This window comes from Prionailurus viverrinus, chromosome C2 (genome assembly GCF_022837055.1).
Source record: "Prionailurus viverrinus isolate Anna chromosome C2, UM_Priviv_1.0, whole genome shotgun sequence".
Lineage (NCBI taxonomy): Eukaryota > Metazoa > Chordata > Mammalia > Carnivora > Felidae > Prionailurus > Prionailurus viverrinus.
In genome coordinates this window covers 142,056,578-142,078,911 of record NC_062569.1, presented here as the reverse complement: position 1 = coordinate 142,078,911, position 22,334 = coordinate 142,056,578, and the positions used below count along the sequence as shown (strand labels likewise).

The 22,334-nt window shown below is 41.7% G+C and overlaps 1 protein-coding gene across 1 annotated transcript in view; it reads left to right on the top strand.

Moving 5' to 3' along the window:
- Positions 1 to 22,334, top strand: part of ADAMTS5 (ADAM metallopeptidase with thrombospondin type 1 motif 5) — a 50,061-nt gene that overhangs the window by 17,010 nt on the left and 10,717 nt on the right. The window contains exons 4-7 of the mRNA XM_047875155.1: positions 9,159 to 9,326; positions 18,755 to 19,038; positions 20,058 to 20,241; positions 20,613 to 20,788. Of these exons, the coding sequence (XP_047731111.1) occupies positions 9,159 to 9,326; positions 18,755 to 19,038; positions 20,058 to 20,241; positions 20,613 to 20,788 (812 nt within the window). The remainder of the gene's footprint in view (positions 1 to 9,158; positions 9,327 to 18,754; positions 19,039 to 20,057; positions 20,242 to 20,612; positions 20,789 to 22,334) is intronic.

Sequence of the window (22,334 nt, the reverse complement as noted above, 5' to 3'; positions counted from 1 at the left end):
AATTTAAGATCTGGGGATAAGGGGATATGGACTTAATTTTCCTTTCGCAAAGGGATCTGGCTTGCATTCTCTTTATTTTCTAATTGCTTTATCATTCTTTAATTTCACCTCTTGCCTAGATATTGTGAACATATGTTATAAAGTATGAGCCTTAAAGAAATTAGAGACAATAACCCCACAAAATATTTCCTCATCATCTGTCTGTTATTACAGTCTTGCCTCTGCAGCCAGTGTGATCTTTGGTAATGCCACTCGCTGAGCTGTTTCCGGCACTTTATTTTTAGATTGTTGCATGAAACCATGGGTCTGAGCTAACCATGCTCTGGATTCTAATTCCACTTCATTCTTCTCGTGTGATTTCTTCCCTTCCTTTTATTAGACATTTACCACTTTCCAGATTGGGAGGTTATATATATAGGCTGTGGACAGTGGTAAAGTGACCTCAGTTTTTGCTAGAGTGCTTTGAAATCTGCTTGAGAACATTCCAAAATGCGCAGTTTGCTTCATGCACACAGACTGTGGAGGTATGTTACTGTGCTCCAAGCATAAGCCGTGAAGAAAATTTCTAGGCTGTTCCCATAATTTTTCTACTTTATTTCTTCTATAAGCAGTAAAAGGATATACAGTGAGACCTTGAAGTGCAAGTAACTTGGTCTGTGAGTGTTTCACAAGATGAGCAAATAGGTCCAATAAATTTTAACTTGCTAACCGAGCGATGTCTTGCAATACAAGTAGTACGTGAGGCTGAACATCGCATGATCACAACTGAGCCAGTGGTTCTTGAAATTCGCTTTGAGACACGAGTGCTTTGGATTACAAACGTGTTTGCCCAGAACGAATTATGTTCGCAAAGCAAGGTTTTACTGTATTTGATTAAGGAAAATGCTTTCGGGGTGCCTGTGGCTCCGTCGGATCTTGATTCCAATTCAGGTTGGGATTTTGCATCCTGTGAGTTCGAGCCCCAGGTCGGGCTCCACGCTGACAGTGCAGAGCCTGCTTGGGATTCTCTCTCTCCATTCTCTCTGCCCCTCCCCCACTCACTCTCTCTGTCTTGAAATGAACACACTTAATTTTTTTTTTTTTAATTAAGGAAGGAAAAGAATAATGCTTCCATTAACGGACTTAAAGTTTCTCACGCTATGCCCCACCACTGCGTATTTCTGTACCTAGTGGTTTAAAATACAGAGTCAGATTTGAATCACAATTTTCTTTGGTCTTGTATCCCCTCTATCTAAAATGTTTCCGAACTTGAAAATTAACGTGAAGTACTTGAACTAGCCTGAAGGACCCATCTTACAGCTTCTCTGTCCATCAGGCTAAAATCAGAGTGGCTTCAATGAACAATTCTGAAAAGTGATTCTTTCCCTGGACCAGATATTAATGTGAACACTTCTCTTTTCCTGCTAATCGTTTCCATAAAAAGAGCTAGATTTTGGAGATATATAGTCTACTGATGCCAGTGCAGGCTTCTGGAAAATAGATTTTGATAAATATAGACCCTACACAGGCAATAATAATTTGTCTTCCTCCTTGCCATGTTTTGTGTATGTAAACATCGACTAAATTGTTCGGACATTTTAAGAAGTTGCTTTAAACTCTCGGGAACACAGTCCTCATCCGTGTGCCTTGAGTGGAGGCAAGAATGTGGTTATGGCCATTTTATAACCCAAGTGTGAACTGTGGAAAGTTTGCAAGTGAATGTAAGTTTACATTTTGAGTTTATATTTTTAACTTGTCAAACTTTTATTATTGGCTTGTAATAATAAAGATTTCACCTGCTGCACACATGGTTCTCCAAAATAATAATTTTATTGATGTTGGGCCAGCTCCCCATATGCGAGGGAGAACAATCTGATTTTATTTAGGCTAATGAAATCCATCATTTGCGAACTTGCTTAAGCTTTGCTTTATCGTAGTTAATTATAAAATGTGCTAAGGGAATCTCTCCACCGTGAAAGACTCCAAAATGCTTCCTGAGCTAAAGTCAGGCAACTTAAAAAGTCAAAGCCAAGTATTCAGCTGGAGGCTTAGGAAGTAAGTGGTGGAGACACGGCAGCCCGGCTGCCCCCGTTTTGCTGTGGTTAGAGGGAGTTCTTTGGTTGCGCTGATGTGTGTGACTGTGCTCCCAGAGATGATTAGATTAAACAAGGCCATGTTTTGAAAAGCTGCAGAGGCCCTCGAAACACCATAGACTGAAGCCAACACACAGAATCAGATGTCAGGACCAACTGTGAATGTGGAGTGAAAGGAAGCTAGGATTAAACTTGGATTTAAACCCGAACGTATAGCTTTAATCAACGTGAGCTAAATGTATTATTATTATTATTATTATTTTCTATCTAGTCTGGAGCCATACCACACTGTCATTCTTGGCCCCCGGATGAAAGGTGGAAATGGGTCTCGACTCTACGTCCCGCAGCAATGGGAGATTTAGGGTTTTTTGTGTGCCGGTTCTGTGTTTTCTGTATCATATCCCAATTCCCATTTCTCTTGTGGAAGCCTCTAGATTGTCTGCCACATGTGTAGAAATCCAAGTTGAAGGTCACATAAAGAGTAAAGACATCACAAACTTGATGCATGATTTTTTCCCCCTCTAATGGTTAGCAAAAGTCTCCTTCTCTCCTCAATTGTCTGTTAATATCCAAATTTATCAAAACTACTTAAGATTAGAGTACTCAAGAGCATAACAAAGCGAGGATATCAGTGAGAACAATAAAGTCAGCTCACAATCCCTGGGCCTTTGATACTTGTCAAGTGTATTTTCTAAGCACCTTGCATCTTTTATATTATTTAATCCTCACAAAATGCCATGGGGTAAGCACTATCAGTGAGTCACCCAAGAAAGGAAAAAAACACAGAGATGTAAGCATCTTTAAGAAATTTCTAAACGTGCCTGAGGTCAACAGCTAGTATACTGCTAGGGTAAGACGTGAACCCAATTCACTTGGCTCTAAAACCCAAGATTTCGATGCTATCCTATAATGGTTCGTTAGTGTTGATCTTCCAGGAGATAATCCTGAATTTGGGTACAAAGGATTCAATATCCTTTGTATCCACAGCTAGCTAGAAGGCCCCCAAATTAAGTTTTCTTCCTTCCGAATTCTATAACTGATACACTTACCATTCATGCTTAACGTTTTGAAATGGGAGTTTGTAAGGGTTTTATCACTTCTGCATAAGGCTTTGCATTTGAATAGACATGTAGGATCCAGTGTCTTGACCTCCTGGTTCTCTTCTTCAAGGATTCTGGATTCGGATCCCACGTGAGCTGTTGGCTCACTTTTCAACCCCTGGCAAGATCTTCTTACACCTCAATAATCCCAGCTGGAAAATTAGGTAAAATAAAAACATGACCTCATTAAGAAACAGATGCTTCATCCGAGCTGTTCTTTCTTAAGTAAACACATTACAGAGCTTTTTGTGACTTTTTGTAGGATGTGGTGCTCTGTCCCCTTGTCCGTTGGTCAGCTTAGGGTCAAGATACAAGAGTTTGAAATGCTGTGTAATTTTCAGACCAAAGTTTAGAAGAACAACCCAATTTCCTTCCTGAGGTTAATATTATAAGTTAGCCCTAGTTGTAGAGTAATGCCTGAGCTGAATAACGCTGGACCAACATTTCCCTTTGTAGTAACGTGTCTTCACCCAGTGTATATACATTTTCTCAGATTTACTAACATCAGAGTCATTTGTGAATTTAAGGAGGCAAGATACTCTTTAAGTCTATACTGTGAATATCAAAGATGAAATTTATTTAATGAGATCTCACTCATTTTGCCTTTAAAAAGACAATTACCGTACTAGAGAAATTACTGGGTGACTAATTGTTTGCTATTTCTGAGATTAACAGTATAATTCAAACTCCTACCCTACAGACTTTGCTTTGACATAATTCACCATGAAATTTATTTCCTTGTGTAATCCAAATAAGCTCTTTCCAGATCTTTGTGTGATGGGCACTCATGAGCAAGATTGTTGTATTTGTGATATGATCGAATGTCTATTAAGAATAGATAAGTATTCTCTCCAAAAGCATTTGCAATTTACATCTTGACTTTTAATAATGATCTCAAAGAACAAGAGGCAGTTCTGAAGTCTGTAGCACTTGGGAAAATATTGGATTACCCAGGTGCATTATTCTCCCAAGTTTCCTTCTGACTTCTGTAATACCTTTCATGTTCTTAGTTCATATATAAATACAAATGTCATTAACAAGTGCACTCACTACACAAGTGTGTTTGTTCCTTTCATTGCCTCCAGATTTGAGGTGAAAGGTTTCCAGCTACGTTAATCAAGAATTAAAGATTGACTGCATGGGGCGCCTGGGTGGCTCAGTCGGTTGAGCTTCCGACTTCGGCTCAGGTCATGATCTCACAGCTTGTGAGTTCGAGCCCCGCGTCAGGCTCTGTGCTGACAGCTCGGAGCCTGGAGCCTGCCTCAGATTCTGTGTCTCCCTCTCTCTCTGCCCCTCCCCCATTCATGCTCTGTCTCTGTCTCAAAAATAAATAAATGTTAAAAAAAATTAATAATAAAAAAAGAATTAAAGATCGACTGCAAAAGATAGCCTTGTAAACAAGATGACTTAACGTAGTTAAAGCAAACTGCTCTTCAATCTTTTGCACGTCTACTAATTACAAATACTAATACTTCCAATTTTAATATTCATACGAACACTAATTCTTGCAAATGCAAATACTAATTCCTCCTTAAAGCGAGACTTTGGGACCTCTACTTGAAACCCTGACAGTGAGTTATCGCCTTCTGTCTACTTTCTACGTTGTCTCTTCTCGGTAGGGGTTTGACTCTAGAAGCTTGGTTGAGCTTCTTCAGATCTCTTCTTTTACCTTCAAAACTGCCTTGACTCCTCCTCACTCTTCTTTTCTTTTCTTGCTTTTTTTTTTAAGTTTATTTGCTTTGAGAGGGAGAAAGAGAGAGAGAAAGGGGGAAGGGCAGAGGGGGAGGGAGAGAAAGAATCCCAAGCAGGCTCCTCACTGTCAAGGTAGGACACCACATAGAGCTCGATCTGAGGAACCCTGAGATCGTGACCTGAGCCGAGGCCAAGAGTCAGATGCTTGACCGACTGAGTCTCCCACGTGCCCTCCACTCTTCTTTTCTACGGGGACTTTGGAAAGAAATACCTGGCTTTCCGAGGGTGAGAATTGCCTTTCTCTGTGGGTTCCTTGGTTCTATCACTCGGCCTCCTCCAAGGACTTCACCCCTCAACTAACTCTGCTCTGTATTGCTCTAAAGACTCCTCGTAAAATGCATTTTGATAAACCAACACCCTAAATTTAGGGGTTGTAAACATTTTCTCCACCAAGGCTTCATATGCTTCATTTGCCGTCTTAATCTCTGGGACACATTTGTGCAAATCCCAGCTGTGCTAATCCTGCTGAAGGCTGCTTCTCAGGGAAATGCTTCGTCTCTGCTCACATCTGCAATTTTCAACATCCCCGTGGGTGACTGATGAACGAATTCTCACTGGAAAAGGCAGATGTCCTAGGAGATCAGGGACATCGTGATCCATTCTAATTAAACCTTTCACAACACCGACTCGAAATGCATTATTGTCCGCTACGACATTATTATCTTAAGTTTCCTGGATTCTGGATTTTTCTATGTTAATAAGCGTTTAGTGCCATAGTGTGTGGTCTCTAATGTGAGTGTCCTTTTAAAATATCCTGCGCTTTTATATGTATCTTGGCATTTCAGGGCTCAGAGATATTGGCAAACCTCAGGCTGACATTAATGTCTTAGCATAATGATCGGGGGACTCAACATTTGAAAATACCACAACTTTTGCTGCTCACGGCCTTTAGTATGGCTGTCACGTCTCTCCTGAAGAGCATCCAAACATTCCTCACATTGATCTTCCATTTTAATTCCTGTCCAGCTCCTGAAGGGAAGTCACATGGGTCTCTCTCACTGTGCCCTGCTTCCAGCTACTGGAACTGACTGCCTGTTTCTGTGGGTGCTTAAATGTTCTTCACGTTGGCCATGACTCCTATTGTCCTTTAGAGAGCATGCTTCTCCCAACCAGCCGACAGACTTTCTTCACGGAGAACAGAATATTCCTCCAAAGATTCTGTCTCTCCCTTGACCCCTAAGCCGTCCATTCCCGATTCACTGTTGCAGATCTTAGAAAATTCACGTCTTCTTTTAGCTCTTACTGAAGTGGAACTAGGCTTTGTTCCTGCTCAGAATGGCAATCTTTTCTGGTCGCCATATAAAAATTCCTTATACGTATCTTCGGCAGCAGCTAAGTTACACTGATAAATTAGGAAATTGATGGAGCGTAAGATTCACAATATCCTGCCAAGTGGCACGCCAAAAGATTCCTAAAACTGTAACAAAATATTTTTTTTGTTTTTTTAACGTTTATTCATTTTTGAGAGACAGAGACAGAGCATGAGCGGGGAAGGGGCAGAGAGAGAGGGACACATAGAATCCAAAGCAGGCTCCAGGCTCCGAGCTGTCAGCACAGACCCCAACATGGGGCTCAAACTCACAAACCATGAGATCATGACCTGAGCTGAAGTCGGATGCTCAACCGACTGAGCCACCCAGGCGCCCCACAAAATATTTTTAAATAAACTGTGTGGCTTGTAGAACTGAAATCTTTAAAAAAATTATATGTGTCGCTGTTCTATATGAAAGAAAAAATTGAGGTACTCTTCAGGGCTTCTCAAAGGTACTTTGGTATTTGCCACATGGTCTGTATTCTATTCTTTTTTTTTCCTTTTTTTTAAGTTTTTTAAGAGAGAGAGAGTCCCATCCAGGCTCCGCACTATCAGCTCGGAGCCTGATGCAGGGCTCGAACTCACAAACTGTGAGGTCATAACCTGAGCCAAAATCTAAAGTTGGATGCTGACCCCACGGAGCCACCCGGGCGCCCCAGCCTGTATTGTAATTCAGAAGTCTGAAATTTACCCTCCAAAATCACCTGATGCTGTAATAAAAATTCATATGGAAAGTGTTATTTGTTTCGACACATTTGGAGGAAAAGACTATTGCTTTGTTAAATAGATCCGAATATCTTATGAAATAGAGTGTAAAACCTGGATTCAAATAAATGTTAAGTGGCAGAGGTCACCCTAGGCCACTTTCCCTCTCTCTCTTCTATGCCAGGGGGAAAAAAAAAACCCAAGTGTGAAATTTCCACACAAATCTCACAGCGTTAGCTGATAAAGATTCTACGACGGAAAAGTTCAAGAAGCACAGAGTGCCTTCTCCACAAGTGTTCTTTGCACTAAGTAACTTTAAGCCATTTTGGACAGGACATGGTGAAAGGTCCTGTTTTTTTCAGAGCTGTGGGTTGCCTGAAGAAAACTCCATGTACCATCCAAAAACTGGACAACCCCTGCCCCCCCCGCCCCCCGTCTCCTTTTGCATGTTATTTGGGACATACTTAACAGACTCTGATGCACATTCGTGCTACTGAGGAAATAAAACGTGAGAGCAGGAGGGTTTCCCACAGAAAACTTGCTAGGCTGGCAAATGCTATTGAAGTAAATAACTGTATAAATACCATAAAAATGTGGAGCTTTGGAAGGTCACTGAGCCCTGGCCACTTAATTTCAGCCACAACAGCAAGCAGCTGCTTGGTGGACAGTTTTGTTATGAGGTGTTGGTGATTTAACAAGTTGGCCCAAAGTAGCTGGAATGTGGAATGAAAGATTTCATCTCTGTTGGGTTTTACTGTTGTGCGCTGAACTTTTTTGGGTTTTTTTTTTTGTTGTTGTTTTTTGGCAGAATGACCAAAGTCCCTGCCTTTGGCATCCGGGAACCCAATGCAGTCATCATTTTTCTATAGTATTTTATACACCCTTTTTTTGATCCTTTGTGTATGATTCTATGAAACTTTACCAAAAAAAAAAAGCTATTAGGATCTACTTGTCTACTTTTTCAGAGTCTCTACAAAATACTGTCCTGGAATTAAAAAAAAAAATTTAGGGGCGCCTGGGTGGCTCAGTCAGTTGGGCGTCCGACTTCGGCTCAGGTCATGATCTCACGGTTCGTGGGTTCGAGCCCCGCGTCGGGCTCTGTGCTGATAGCTCAGAGTCTGGAGCCTGCTTCGGATTCTGTGTCTCCCTCTCTCTCTGCCCCTCCCCTGTTCATGCTCTGTCTCTCTCTGTCTCAAAAATAAATTAAAAACATTAAAAAAAATTAAAAAAAAAATTTCAGATATCCTGGAGAATGTCATTTTATCCTTAGACTATGTGAAAATCTTATATAACAATAAAAAAAAAAGACTATAAGAATGTGGTTGGGAGACTGAGCTTGATAGACTGGAAATGGCAGCCTGGGATTGCAGGGAGCATGCATAGTGAGCTGGAGCACTAACACCCACGGGGCTGAGTGGTTTGGGACAATCACCGACGTTTCTTGTAGCTGTTCTCTCTTTAAGCTCTAACACGCCGCGGTGGGCATCTTGGTGCCCTAGACGGTTCTTCAATGGGTATGTTTTTCAAAATCTGTCATTTATTTGGGGGATGAGCAAACATGCAGAACTCTCTAAACAAAGGAAACAAAAGGGTGACAGCAAGCTTACCTTTGTTGGGAGCCAGAACGTTACTAATTTTACTCCTCTTTCTTTCCCCCCCTTGTCGTCTCTTAGATAGCTACCTGGTAACTTGGCCAAGAAAATAGAAGTCACTGACATTCAACAACCGTCTATTAAGTGTTTGCAACTTGCAGAACATTGAGTTAAATACAGAGGTTTCAACAGTGGATGGAGGAGATGTTCTCTGATCTCATGGGGCTCCTGGTTGATCAGAGAAGGCGGAAAATTAGACAAGTAATCAAAATAACATGTAGTCAGGGCTATGACATAATCCCACAGTTGCCTTGCGAATTCTAGATTCTAAATAAGGCCTGTTTCTACATGTCGTTGAGCATGTGTGATCCAGATGGATTATGGGACCGTCTATTCCTTTGTGTAATTTTTCAGTTTTCCTCTAAATGTTCACCAAAAGTGACTGCTCTGACTACACACAGCTTTAATTTCCCTGGGGGTCCAGTCTGTGCATGAGAAAGCAGTTAAAATGAACTCATGTACAGTTGGGGGCACGGGAGGGAGACCAAGTGCTAGTATAATTGTCACGGAAAAGTAGAAATGCAAAATCGCTCATTATCTGCGCTCCCACTCTTCTCTCCCTTAGGACATCTACTTGGCCTCTCCCATGATGATTCCAAATTCTGTGAAGAGAACTTTGGTTCCACAGAAGATAAGCGCTTAATGTCTTCCATCCTAACCAGCATCGACGCGTCCAAACCCTGGTCCAAGTGCACTTCAGCCACCATCACAGAATTCCTGGATGATGGCCATGGTATGTGTCATTCAAGACAACACGGGCTCAGTCACAAAACTTAGGGGGGATTATTACCAGTGTTACTTTATTACGTCCTCATGAAACCCACCACACCCTGTGAGACGGTGGTTGTTTAGGTAGGGTCAGAAAAGGACCAAAGGGACTGTCTGTTGTTGTATAATGCCAACGTCCTTGGTGGCATTATAGCTATGGTATTTTTGCTTTGGAATTGAAAAGTTCAAAAGAGAAACAGTGTGGGAGACCACACAGAATGCCTAGCCAGTGCCCTGAAAGCCTGGCTTCTATTCTGTCTTTCACCACTAGCTTCCTGTGAGAATATTGGCAGACATCTTGTTTCCCTGCTATTCATATGACTCTCAGAATTATTTGTTACATGCCTCTTACAGGGGTGTGGTTAAAATGTAGGTGACCATTCTGTTGGATCCTCTTCACGGCAACAGAAAGACAGGAAAGGAAGCTCTTTAGATTTGCATTCATTGGAAGAATCTGGTTTTATCCTGACAGTAGATTCTCCTAGAAGTAGAATGAAAACTGCAGAAAAGAACAAGAAAATCAATCTGAATGGTGAGAAAATACTTTAAGAACTTCAAAGGAAAATCTTTGGTTTTATCCATTAGATACAGTTCAAGAGCATGCACACTTTCTTAAATTCTGTAAATCTAGGATTAGTCCTGTAAATTAAATAAAAATACCAAGGAAGTCACAGTTTTTAGAAATAATAAATTCTGACCTTTAAGTAGTTTTTGAAACAAGCTGTTGCTAATTTCCTAACATCCTTTTTTATTTTCTTTATTTTTTTCATCTTTTATTATTTTAAAGTCCTAGACACACAGGATAGATGCATTAGAGTTGAGGTAGTTGACCTACAGGGACCGTGTGGTTCACAATTTTCTCAGGTTATAGCAATGGACATATTCTCATTCCTTTCTTTCCTCTTAAAATTTGTCTCCTTCCGAAACTGGTGGTTGAACTGAATATGACAGAAATTTTTGATCATCATAATTGTCCATAAAATTATCTCATGAGGCATGGCTTAGAGTTAGCTGAAGAGGACCCGTGATAGTTGTTTTTCTCGGTTCCACAAAGCTAATGGCGTAACATTTCATAATGTCTTAGTGAGTTGGCCATCTTGAACGCTGGCTAAGTAACGTCAAAACAATTGATGAATCCTTCAAAGAAATTCTGCTGCAAAGTTCTTTGGTATCTTGGAGGCAAAATCTGTTCATTAACTCCATTTTGCTATGTTAGTGGTGAACCAGTAATGCTTTCGCTACTTTAAACTCTTTAAACTATCCTATTCCTGAAACAATCCAGGCCTAGCCTGGTTTAAAATTTCCCTCCATAGAAGCTGCTCTTTGCTCATTGGATGGACGTCCCAATATCTCAAAGATTTAGGAAAAAATACTAAGAATCCATGTGTCAGACTTTTTCTTAAGACTAATAATAAGGGGTATTTTTCAGTGCAGCTCAGTTTACAATGCTGACTTAAAGATGATAAAGTCCTGCAATTGAATGTTTACCTAATTATCTGCCTGTGCACATCGAACAAGTGAGTATCTAATAAAGTCCCTCTTGGGTGGGGCGTTAGTCTCCGCTCTTAATATCACTTTTGCTGCTTTTTTCCCAGGTTTTCTGAAAATGAGATAGCATTAATATTTTATTTCAGAATACACATTACACATTCCAAAAGTTTGAGCTAAACTTTGAATCCCTAAATGAATGGATTTAGTTGCTAAGGCAGCAAATACTTATGGCTAAAACGGGACCATTTTTATTTTCCTGTGCAAGTATTAGGTCAGCTAATTACAATGCTGTGCAGAATTGTGTTCCTTATTGCCATAATTTTGGAATGAGTCGTTTATTTCATGTTTGTGGAATTCATGATCTTACTTTCTGTGCAGCAAATATGCTTTCAGTATTGTCTTCATTTTTAAACATCACTCCTGTATTTAAGAGTCCACACTCAGATTTTTAAAACTTTTGCAACAAATTTACATAGTTTACATGTGTCTCTATGTCCATTCCAGAGATCTTCATGGTAGATAGCAACCAAGAGCATACTTTTAGTCGATGTGGATCTTATCACTTGCATTGATAAAATCTTATCTGAATTTCCCACTCACATGTTAAATACATTGATTAAATTACCAAAATTCTTGGAACAGCGAATTCTCATAGTCTACTTCCTAAATTTATTCATTCCATGAAGCTTAGACTCTCTCACTTTTGAATATATTGGTCAGGCAATCTTGTATTATGACTAACACACACACACACACACACACACACACACACAAGCACACACACACTGATTTTTATCAGGAGCCTGTAATGAATAAAGTCATTTCAGAATATGGAGAGCCAAAGAAAGTAGGGTACAATTGCAAAGCTCAATTACGCTCATTTCAAAACAGCACACACAGATACCGAAACAGTGATACCCTCTATGTACTGTGATTTAAGTGGGAATTCAAATAATTTAATAACTTTTACACTGCTACCAAAAAATCGAGTTAAGTCAGTTTATGTGAAAGTGCAGTGATAGTAAGCCCAGAGGCGCCTGGGTGGCCCCGGCTCCGTCTGTTGGGCTTCCAACTTCGGCTTAGGGCATGATCTCGTGGTCTGTGAGTTCGAGCCCCCCATCGGGCTCTGTGCTGACATCTCGGAGCCTGGAGCCTGCTTCAGATTCTGCGTCCCTCTCTCTCTCTGCCCCTCCCCCGCTCATGCTCTGTCTTTCTCTCTCTATCAAAAATAAATAAACATTAAAAAAAAAGAACTAGTAAGCCTGATTTTGAGATGGTTGAGGCTCTGACGTTTCAGCTTCAGAGCTTGGGAGAAAACCAGGGAGAGCATCAAAATCCTAGAGGAAAGACAAACAAACAAACACATCTTCCTTTTTTTTTTTTTTTTTTTTTTTTTTTTAAATTTTTTTTTCAACGTTTATTTATTTTTGGGACAGAGAGAGACAGAGCATGAACGGGGAAGGGCAGAGAGAGAGGGAGACACAGAATCAGAAACAGGCTCCAGGCTCTGAGCCATCAGCCCAGAGCCTGACGTGGGGCTCGAACTCCCGGACGGCGAGATCGTGACCTGGCTGAAGTCGGACGCTTAACCGACTGCGCCACCCAGGCTCCCCCAAACACATCTTTCTTAAAAGGCTAGACTGATACCAAGAAACCATATTGTAAAATCCTTTTACTTTGCTTATAGGAAATGACTCCGACTTCCATGCAAAGCCCTTTCATTCATAGTTAATAGAAATGGTTCTACTATTTTTCTGCACTACTTTTCTAGGCCGCTGACAGTTTAAAGCAATAAAATGGTCATCATGGCAGGGGCCAGGGGGAACTTCTGGCAGGTAAACTGAGAGCAAGAAGGGATATCATTTGACAATGAAGGAGAAACCAGAAAAGCTGTAAAATGTAGCCCTAAAAGCTCAGAGGTCTGGTACCTTTTGCCTAAAGGTCAAAAATGGTATCATATCACCATAATCCCCGAAGGTACCTCTATGTTTCCATGTGATACAATGATCGATGCTCAGAAAAAAATGATTTGCTCTGTAGGAAGATGAAATTGATTAAATTGTGACACTAATATAAAGGCAGCCAAGCCAAGGAGATACTCTCACAAAATTTATACAATTTTTAGAAGGTGTCTAAAGAGTTCCTTGTCTGGAAAGTCTATTCATGGATAAAGAGCTCATCTGTCTCCTTCCCACCGGTGCTAGAGAAATGAGGTCTTAAAGCTCAGTTAAATTCCCATGATTTGATTTGTTTTTAAAATTATTAGCCATAAGTAGCTGGACATTTGTAGCACTCTCCCACTGCCAAATTTAAATTCATTAATACTGAGTGTTTCCTGATTTCATTCCAACAAGAAGTATGTAACAATTAGGTTACGGTTGAAAAGTCAACACGCACAGGCTAAAATAATTGGACTGCCGATTTGTGATTCAGAAAAGGAGAAGCCACGTCTCAGGGGCACTCCCCCACCAGCCTCGCCAAGATACTTGTAGACATTCTGCAGCGTTTATACAACTTAGCTCTATGCAAGCTGGCGAGGACTGTGATCCCCCAAAATCAAGGTAAGCACCGGCAGAGAAATTGTGCGGTGAAAGCAGGTTGCTGAATTTCTTTTCTCAAAGGCTAATAACCGTGAAGCCAAAAACGATAGCTGTGTCCACTCTATCCCGAAGTCCACGGTGCGAGGTGATGAGGAAGGCCACCCCCCAAACAGGTGCAGCTCAAGACGACCCTTGACACAGGCTGTTAAGGAAAATCTAGAGACAACTTTGAAGTATTAACATGGGACATACTTGAAGAGCTAAGTTTACAGCCATCTACTAAACACAGAACTTTGGAGATAAAATGGTATTAGAGAACCAGTTCTCTGAATCCAGTGTAGACTATGACGCTAATAACAAGATCTTAACATTCAGTTTTTAAGGCAATACTCATAAAACTCCAGGCCCATCATGACAGTATCTTGATTTTCACAGCAAATGTATTCTTTAAAAAGAGTCTGCAAATCAGGACATACTTAAAGGACTGGTATTTTTAAACAGCTGTGCTTCACCCTATAACAAGGAGACTTTTTCATCTAATTTCCTCGGCGTAACATTTGCTAAACAGGCACTGCAAGCTTGTGACGGTGTCACCAGCAGATCCCTGGAATTGCCTTTGGTTAGCGACAATGGTCTGTGCGTTGTCAATGGCCTCAAGGTGTCTCTGTCACCTGGCCCGTAATACATCACTTCCTCTTCTACTGCTAGCCATTCAAATAAACACCTATCAACATTGGGGTCCAAGTGCCCCTGTGCATCAGCACTCCTGTATCCCTTGGGTAAATTCCTAGCAGTGCTATTGCTGGGTCATAGAGTAGATCTATTTTTAAGTTTTTGAGGAACCTCCACACTATTTTCCGGAGTGGCTGCACCAGTTTGCATTCCCCCCAACAGTGTTGATGGGGGATGGGAGGGAGGGGAGGCTGGGTGATGGGCATTGAGGAGGGCACCTGTTGGGATGAGCACTGAGTGTTGTATGGAAACCAAGTTGACAATACATTTCATAATTAAAAGAACATATGAAAGGCCAAGATAACTTCAAGATCATTTTATAGGTTTATGAAGAATAAACATACATTTTAAATATATAAAAAAAAATAAACACCTAAAAGATGAGTTGCCAGGGAAATATGCTTGCAAGTGAAAGGGGACAAGTTTCATTGGGAATATTCATTGATTTCTGATATACCATGGGTATTCGGACCGATGCTTAATTTCATGCCTGTGCTATTGGAAAGGAAGAGTAAACAGAAAAATTACCATCGTGCTAGAAACAGAGAAGAAAATATGAAAAGAATAGAGAACAACCACATTTGATCTGATGATTTTCATTAATCATTGAAATGAAAGACAAACAGTGCTGGAAATCAGATAGAAAAAGGCCAGAGACTTTTCTAGTCCGTTTCGTGGAGGCCTGGCCTCCCTGGCATCCCCCTTAACGTTCTCTGTGGCCATGGAGAGACTACCACCGTCTTTCCTTTAATAGCTCATCACGAATCGCTGCCTTTTACTTTTTTTAATTTTTCACCTTTAAAGCATTTAATTGAACAGGGCTGGTAAAAACGAATATGCAATATGGACACATTTCTGTTGCCTTTCTTCTAGAAACTATCCATTCTTCTATGGAGAAAATGTGAACACAAAGGGGGGAAAAAAGGAAGCAGGGAGGAAAAGAAAAAAAACAATTCGGCAATTTGTGGAAGAGAGCCCAGCAGGGCCCAGATAGGATTTCAGACTAAGATAAGTTGAAAAATACGGGAAATAGATGGGGAGAAGTGGTGGAGAATGAAAGTCCAACACATTAAGAAAAGTCAGCTGTAGATGGCTGCTTTTAGAGGTCAATGCAAATGATGCTGAAAGATTGACAGATATCCTCTTTCGCTGTTCCCCCCAAATTATACACATTTTTAGAAAAATGGACAATGTATATCCAACCCACTGTGATTTAGGTTTTAAATATTGTATACCGTGTGATTCAGAATCAGGCTCTAGGCTGACTTCTTTCTTATTATTGTTCAAGCATTCCATTTGGTAGAGGTGTCCGTACCTATTTTATATTGCAAAAGGACATAATTAAGCATATAGATGAAACTGATAGACTGTATGTTTCAGGATACACAGAAACTAATGCAGCAACAAATCCTGATGAGAACACCGGAATAATAAATTAATGGCAATTCTGAAATAAATCATTTTATTTTAAGCAAGAAGTCATCCCCAGGTGACCTCTAAGGGAAAACCATAGAACTGAGATACCATATTTTTTTAAAAATTTTTTTATGGTTTATTTATTTTTGAGACAGAGACAGACAGAGTGTGAGTGGGGGAGGGGCAGAGAGAGAGCGAGACACAGACTCTGAAGCAGGCTCCCAGGCTCCGAGCGGTCAGCACAGAGCCCAACATGGGGCTCAAACTCAACGAACCGTGAGATCATGACCTGAGCTGAAGTCGGACGCTTACCCAACTGAGCCACCCAGGCGCCCCTGAGACACCATATTTTTAATAACAAAGCAAATGTGTTATTCATTTTTAAAATTTACCCTTTGGGTGTAACATCATGTGTCAACTTCACTCGACACAAAACAAAACAAAACAAAACAAAACTTAACACTTGGGTATTAAGCTTTTTAAAGAGACCCCACATCCCAAAGTCTCCTTGTTAGAAGTTGATTTCAAATTGAATTCTATGTTTCTTTTTGCTCACCATCTCCTAGCCAGGTGGAAAGACGTCAGTGACTACAAGCCCACAAAGAGGTGGTAAATTATTTTGGCTCAAGACAAACGAAGTTCACCCAGGCCACATGTATCCACACACATTAAAGGCTCCCCTGCCTAATCCTTAGTTAGGCAGTCTTACAGTTCTGTGCTTTTCAGTAAAATAAAAAAATCTCTTGAAACAGCACTTTTGAAGAATCGGGAAGTATTCTTGCTGTCTCAGACGTTTGTTGACAGTTCTTGTAACATCAGCCACCTGTCAAGCATTCCCTGGTTTATACAATGTTCTCTTCTCATGTAGCAATGAAGATAACGCTTTTCATAGAATTCTCAGTGCCTGGTCTTACTGTCTTCCAAACAAAGCTTGGTGAGGTTTGACTATCATTCTTTCCTATTGACTTGATGTTGATGTTTTTCTTTTAACTCAATGTTTTTCTCCCAGAGTTCTCTTTGGCTGGATGCTTATTTTTAATGCTTTTTCTGGCTTGCCTTCAGAAGCTTTACCTCTTCAAACGCTCTGGCTCGGAAACTAAATAGGAACTCTGTTCTTTATTCATTTTCATATAATGCTTCCATCAGATTGACGAATTCTAAGGTATTCACTTTGAAGAAACTTGACCGTGGTTGTGAAAACATTTGCAGTATACTTAAAATGTGCTGAACTGTTCCTTTTCTCAGTGGAAAGTAGGACTGAAATGTAATTTTCTTTTGTTAAGTGAGAAGAATGACTTGAATGTGTCTAAAATTGTTAAATAATGTTGAGCATAGAGTCACCTGTCATTGTTTTGTAAATTTCCGGTCACCCTTTATATTTCTGTTAGTTGATTTTATGCTTACAGTGTCCTAGTGAGAAGAGAGGCATTCCACGGAGCTTGAAAATTAGGGGAAGCTTAACTGAGCTTGGTCAAGAATACTCAGCCACTTCGTGTTTTGCCAGAATTAGACTTTAGACCAGGTGTTTCTACCATTAGCCAGGGTATCCACCATTTAAAAGATTCCTCCACGCGCCTGCCCGGTCAGCAATAAAAGCTAGAAATCTATCCACATGCTAAGCAGAGGCGAGAAGGAATATGATGAGGAAGGCAGGCTCTGAGCATAAACCCCTCATAGCTACATGACCTTGGGTCAGTGGCCTGTGTTTTCATTTCTCAGTTTTCTTATCTGTAAAATAAAGAAAATATTAGAATCTGCCTCAAAGAGTTCTTGTGAGGATTAAGTAAGCGAGTACATTTAAAGACGTGAGGGGGTGCTTGGGTGGCTCAGTCGGTTAAGCATCGGACTTCGGCTCAGGTCATGATCTCGTGGTCCGTGGGTTCAAGCCCCGCGTCGGGCTCTGTGCCGACAGCTCGGAGCCCGGAGCCTGCTTCGGATTCTGTGTCTCCCTCTTCTCTCTGCTCCTCCCCCCGCTCGTGCTCTGTCTCTCTCTCTCTCTCTCTCTCAAAAATAAATAAATAAACCTTTAAAAAGTTAAGAAAGAAGTGAGAATAGTGTAAATATTTGTTACGTTTAGTACTATTAATAATCAGCGAGCAAATCCTAAAATCATGTAAACAAAAACGTGCAGAAACCGATGGGTAATGGGCATGCTCCTGTAGGCCCCGAGACAATTCATGGTGCTAACTCACTGAGCAGGGATACTTACGGGAAGCTTTTGAAGGGAGGGGAGGCGTGTATCAGCTCATGAGTTCACATTACCTGCATGTATGCCCACTTCTACGGATTCCCCAGCGTCACTCCTTGATGCTTCTCACAGTACTATGTAAGGAGAGTACCAACTTATTTGTGTGACACGCTGCAAGCACCCAACAGCTACTGGGTGCATCCAAGACTAGACCCAAATGGGAGACAAAGAAGAAGAATTAAAAGAAGGGCTTTGTCCCAAAGTTTCAAAGATTAGGTCTTGTCTTTGCCCACGGCTCCTTTATTCTGCGGCTCTTGAGTGCTCTGTAGTTAAAATTCACATAAGTCTAGAAGAAACGCCTCATTTCTTCTATTTTCTTCACCTTTGGGGGAGACGTGAAGGCGTAGATCTGGGTCGTTTTTGTGTTTTCCCCGTATCTAGTATGTTTGCTGGGACATCGTAGGTGCTGACCAAATGCTTGCTGATGTAGTGAATGAATGAGGTCTCCCCTTGTAATTATTTACGGAATTAATGGAGAGGGACGTGGATGGGCACATGAGGAAGACCTAGGCTGACAGTGGAGAAGGGTATAAACAGAGCGCATGGACAAATTCTGTTTCTCAGAGTTGTAAATGCTTATTTATTATTACTGTTTTTGCTGCTGTTGTTGTGTCCATTGTCTTATTTCCTCCGGGTCCGTCCCGATTTCCTCTCACCCCTCAGTACAGTGACTGTTCTTACAGCTCATTATTACAAAATAATTTCACTTGATCATCCCACAGTCATCGTCACAGATGCCCCAGAGCACGTACGTAGCCCGTGAAAATCCGGGAGGTAGTTAGTTGGTGAATGCAGAGAGGCGCCCGCGTCCCTCTCCTGTGGAGCCCCTGCCCCCGGGCATCAGCCTGCAGACGTGTGGCCGGCTTATGCTCCCACACCAGCTGGAGCGCTGCGTTTTCAGACCCATGAGTTGCGTAGGTAGAAGCCTAAACACAGAGCAGCAGTCGATCTCGGTTTTTCTTTCAGGTAACTGTTTGCTAGATGTACCACGCCAGCAGATATCGGGCCCTGAGGAGCTCCCTGGACAGACGTATGATGCCACCCAGCAGTGCAACCTTACGTTTGGGCCTGAGTACTCGGTGTGCCCTGGCATGGACGTGTGCACTCGCCTGTGGTGTGCCGTGGTCCGCCAGGGCCAGATGGTGTGTCTGACCAAGAAGCTGCCAGCCGTGGAAGGGACGCCATGTGGGAAAGGGAGGATTTGCCTGCAGGGCAAGTGTGTGGACAAGACCAAGAAAAAATATTATTCAGTAAGTGATTTTGTCACGCAATGCCTGGGGACGCAGGATCTGAAGAACATTCCGGTGACATGTGTGGGTGCTATCACCAGAAGGCTTTATTTCCTAGTGAAGATATTTTTCCTTGAAAGGCTCAAGCGGAGCATTTGCTCAGTCTCCTCCGCTTTTCAAGGTCCCGAGGAGAGCGTTGACGTACACACGCACAGTGCTTGTCTTTCAAGACTGTTACACAACCACGCATTCTCAGATGCCCTGACAGCAGCCAGAGCTCTTCGCCCGTTCCTTCCGCAAAGGAGTTTATAGCGTTCTTCCCTGCGGCCCCTCTCATCTTCCTGCTGCAGTTGCCAGAGTCGTAGACCCCTAGGGCGTCAGAACAGAGCTAATCATTCCCTGTGGTGCAGTTAACACGCAGCGTGAGTGCGTGGGGATGTGGGTGCTGTTCGATATCTGTCATATTTCCTCTCGACAGAGAAGGACTCTAGTCTTATCAGGAACTAAGCCAAACTCAAGTCAAATACGGTTATGCATGTGACAGGGGATCTGCTTCAGATGGGATGCGTGATGTCAACAAAGGGATGCAGAACTTAGGTGCTAAAGAGGGAGAAAACCATAAATACGATCAGCCATGCCAGGCATCGTGCAAAGGCCTCAGCGGCCTATAGCTTGCTAAAAATGCGGAATCAGAGCTGACAAAAAGTTAGCTGTAGGGCCGTGGTTATTGACGGAAATGGGCAGTATCAGAAGGCCCAGAGGAACCAGGAGTGATCCCTGCAGTGTGCTCAATACTGACAGGGAAACATTCAGATCCGAGTGCCACGGGATGGCAGGGAGCAGAAAAGAGGAATTGCTTAGAATTGGAATTGCACTGTCATTCCAGAACGTCCAATATCTGTGACCATGCCCAACTCAGTGAAAATTTACACCTGGGATGCGGTTTCCATTATGTCATTGAATGCAGATGATTTCCAAGTGCACGTCTTGAATGTTTTTCTCCTTTCTGAGTTAGAAATACCTTCTATTTTCTCTTTCAGACATCCAGCCATGGCAACTGGGGATCCTGGGGGCCCTGGGGCCAGTGTTCTCGCTCGTGTGGGGGAGGAGTGCAGTTTGCCTATCGCCATTGCAATAACCCCGCACCCAGAAACAGTGGTCGCTACTGCACGGGGAAGAGGGCCATCTACCGTTCCTGCAGCGTCACACCCTGCCCACCCAACGGTACGCTGCTCCCAAGTGTCAGCAACCCACCATGTGCGACTTGTAATATGCATTCTAGCAGTAATAAATAAAGGAGGCTAGAGAAATAGAGTATTAATCTTGTACTTCACGGTTCCACCAGTGTGCGAATTAATAACAGATGCATGAGTGATTTTTAAACGGTTATTAAAAGCAACTTGGTATTCACAGAGTAGGAAGAAAATAATGGTCGTTTTCAACTCCATGTACGGATAAAACCCTTCCACCCTTGTGTGTCAAGAGGCTCGCAAAGAAAGAAGTTTGCGCCTTCTCCTGAAAATTATTTAAAAGCACAAGATTATGTCTCAGGTTCGGAGTAGGTAAAGTAATCACATGACCTGTTTGTTTTTTAGGGAAATCTTTCCGTCATGAACAGTGTGAGGCCAAAAATGGATATCAGTCTGATGCGAAAGGAGTCAAGACATTTGTGGAATGGGTCCCCAAATACGCAGGTGTCCTGCTGGGGGATGTGTGCAAACTGACCTGCAGAGCTAAGGGGACTGGCTACTACGTGGTGTTTTCTCCAAAGGTAACTGCCCACCGCCTGTCCAGAAGCAGTCGAGCCTTGCTGGAGATTATTTGGTAGAATAAAACCTAGAGCTACCAAATATAAACAGTCATTATTCCTGGAGTGGCTAGATTTTGGAGGGTTTTCTTTTCATCTCTAGAAGGTCTATGTTCTCAAACCTTACACAAAGAACAAGAAATTATTCTGTACAAACAAAACAAGTCAATATTTCAAAAGCTACTTTTGAAAAGTGTAGCTCTCTGTCAGGGAAGGTGTGGTTTGACTTTAACTTCAAAATAAACATGAAAACAACTAGAATTTCCGAGGTATGTTTGTATGGGGAAAGCTTTCTATTTTTCCATTGTTTAATTAAGAATTCCTTTGGCGGGGCACCTTGGGTGGCTCAGTCGGTTAAGCGTCCAACTTCGGCTCAGGTCATGGTCTCGCGGCTTGTGAGTTTGAGCCCCGTGTCGGGCTCTGTGCTGACAGCTCAGAGCCTGGAGGCCGCTTCAGATTCTATGTCTCCCTCTCTGTCTGCCCCTTTCCCGTTCATACTCTGTCTCTCTCAAAAATAAGTAAACATATTAAAAAAAATTCCTTTGGTGATTCATGAAGGTCGGTTTCAAGATCATCATCTCTGACCCAGACTGTTAAATGTCTTACACCCATAATATGAATTCATATCCCTATAGTTAGATGCGTTATGATATATGTGCATGAAATGATCCCTCATTTTTCACAGGAAAGCATTTGCTAAGTTACTAACAGTTTTATTTCTCACAGTGAATGGTATGCAGCAATTTAAAATACTGTTTATCTAATTTGTAAAGAGGTGCTGCATTTAAAACTACCTCTGAAATTGGCCTTCAGATATGTGTGACATATTACTGAAAACAGAAGTTAACATCCACCTTAAGTCATTTTGAAAATACTTTCTCTTTTCATTGTAAAATAATACATTTTCGTGGTGCCTGGGGGGCTCAGTCAGTTGAGCGTCCGACTTCGGCTCAGGTCATGATCTCACGGTTCGTGGGTTCGAGCCCCGCGTCGGGCTCTGTGCTGACAGCTCGGAGCCTGGAGCCTGCTTCAAACAAATTCTGTCTCCCTCTCTCTCTGCTCTTTCCCCGCTCATGGTCTGTCTCTCTCTCTCCTTCAAAAAATAAATAAAAAAGAATTTAAAAAATTTTAAGAAAAAAAAAATAATACAATTTCATTTAAAAACTGTGACAAATAAGATCACCCGGAAATGCCACCATCTGGAGACCTGTGGGTCTGCTGAAGTATACCCCACTTCACTTTGCACACATATACACACTCACATACTCACACACATATATGAAAATAGTAGTAGATACCCAAATGCAAAATACAGGTTTATTTATACATGTGACTACATATGCTATTTATATACGCTCACACGCACAAACCACAGAGTGCATATTCATACTATTTTATAGCTAGTTTTTAAAATATATACTATTTTTGGGTGTGATTCCTTTACTTCAAATGTATTCAGTATCTTCTAGTAAGTACTTTGCTCTGACTTCCCCAGACTCCTTTTCTGCAC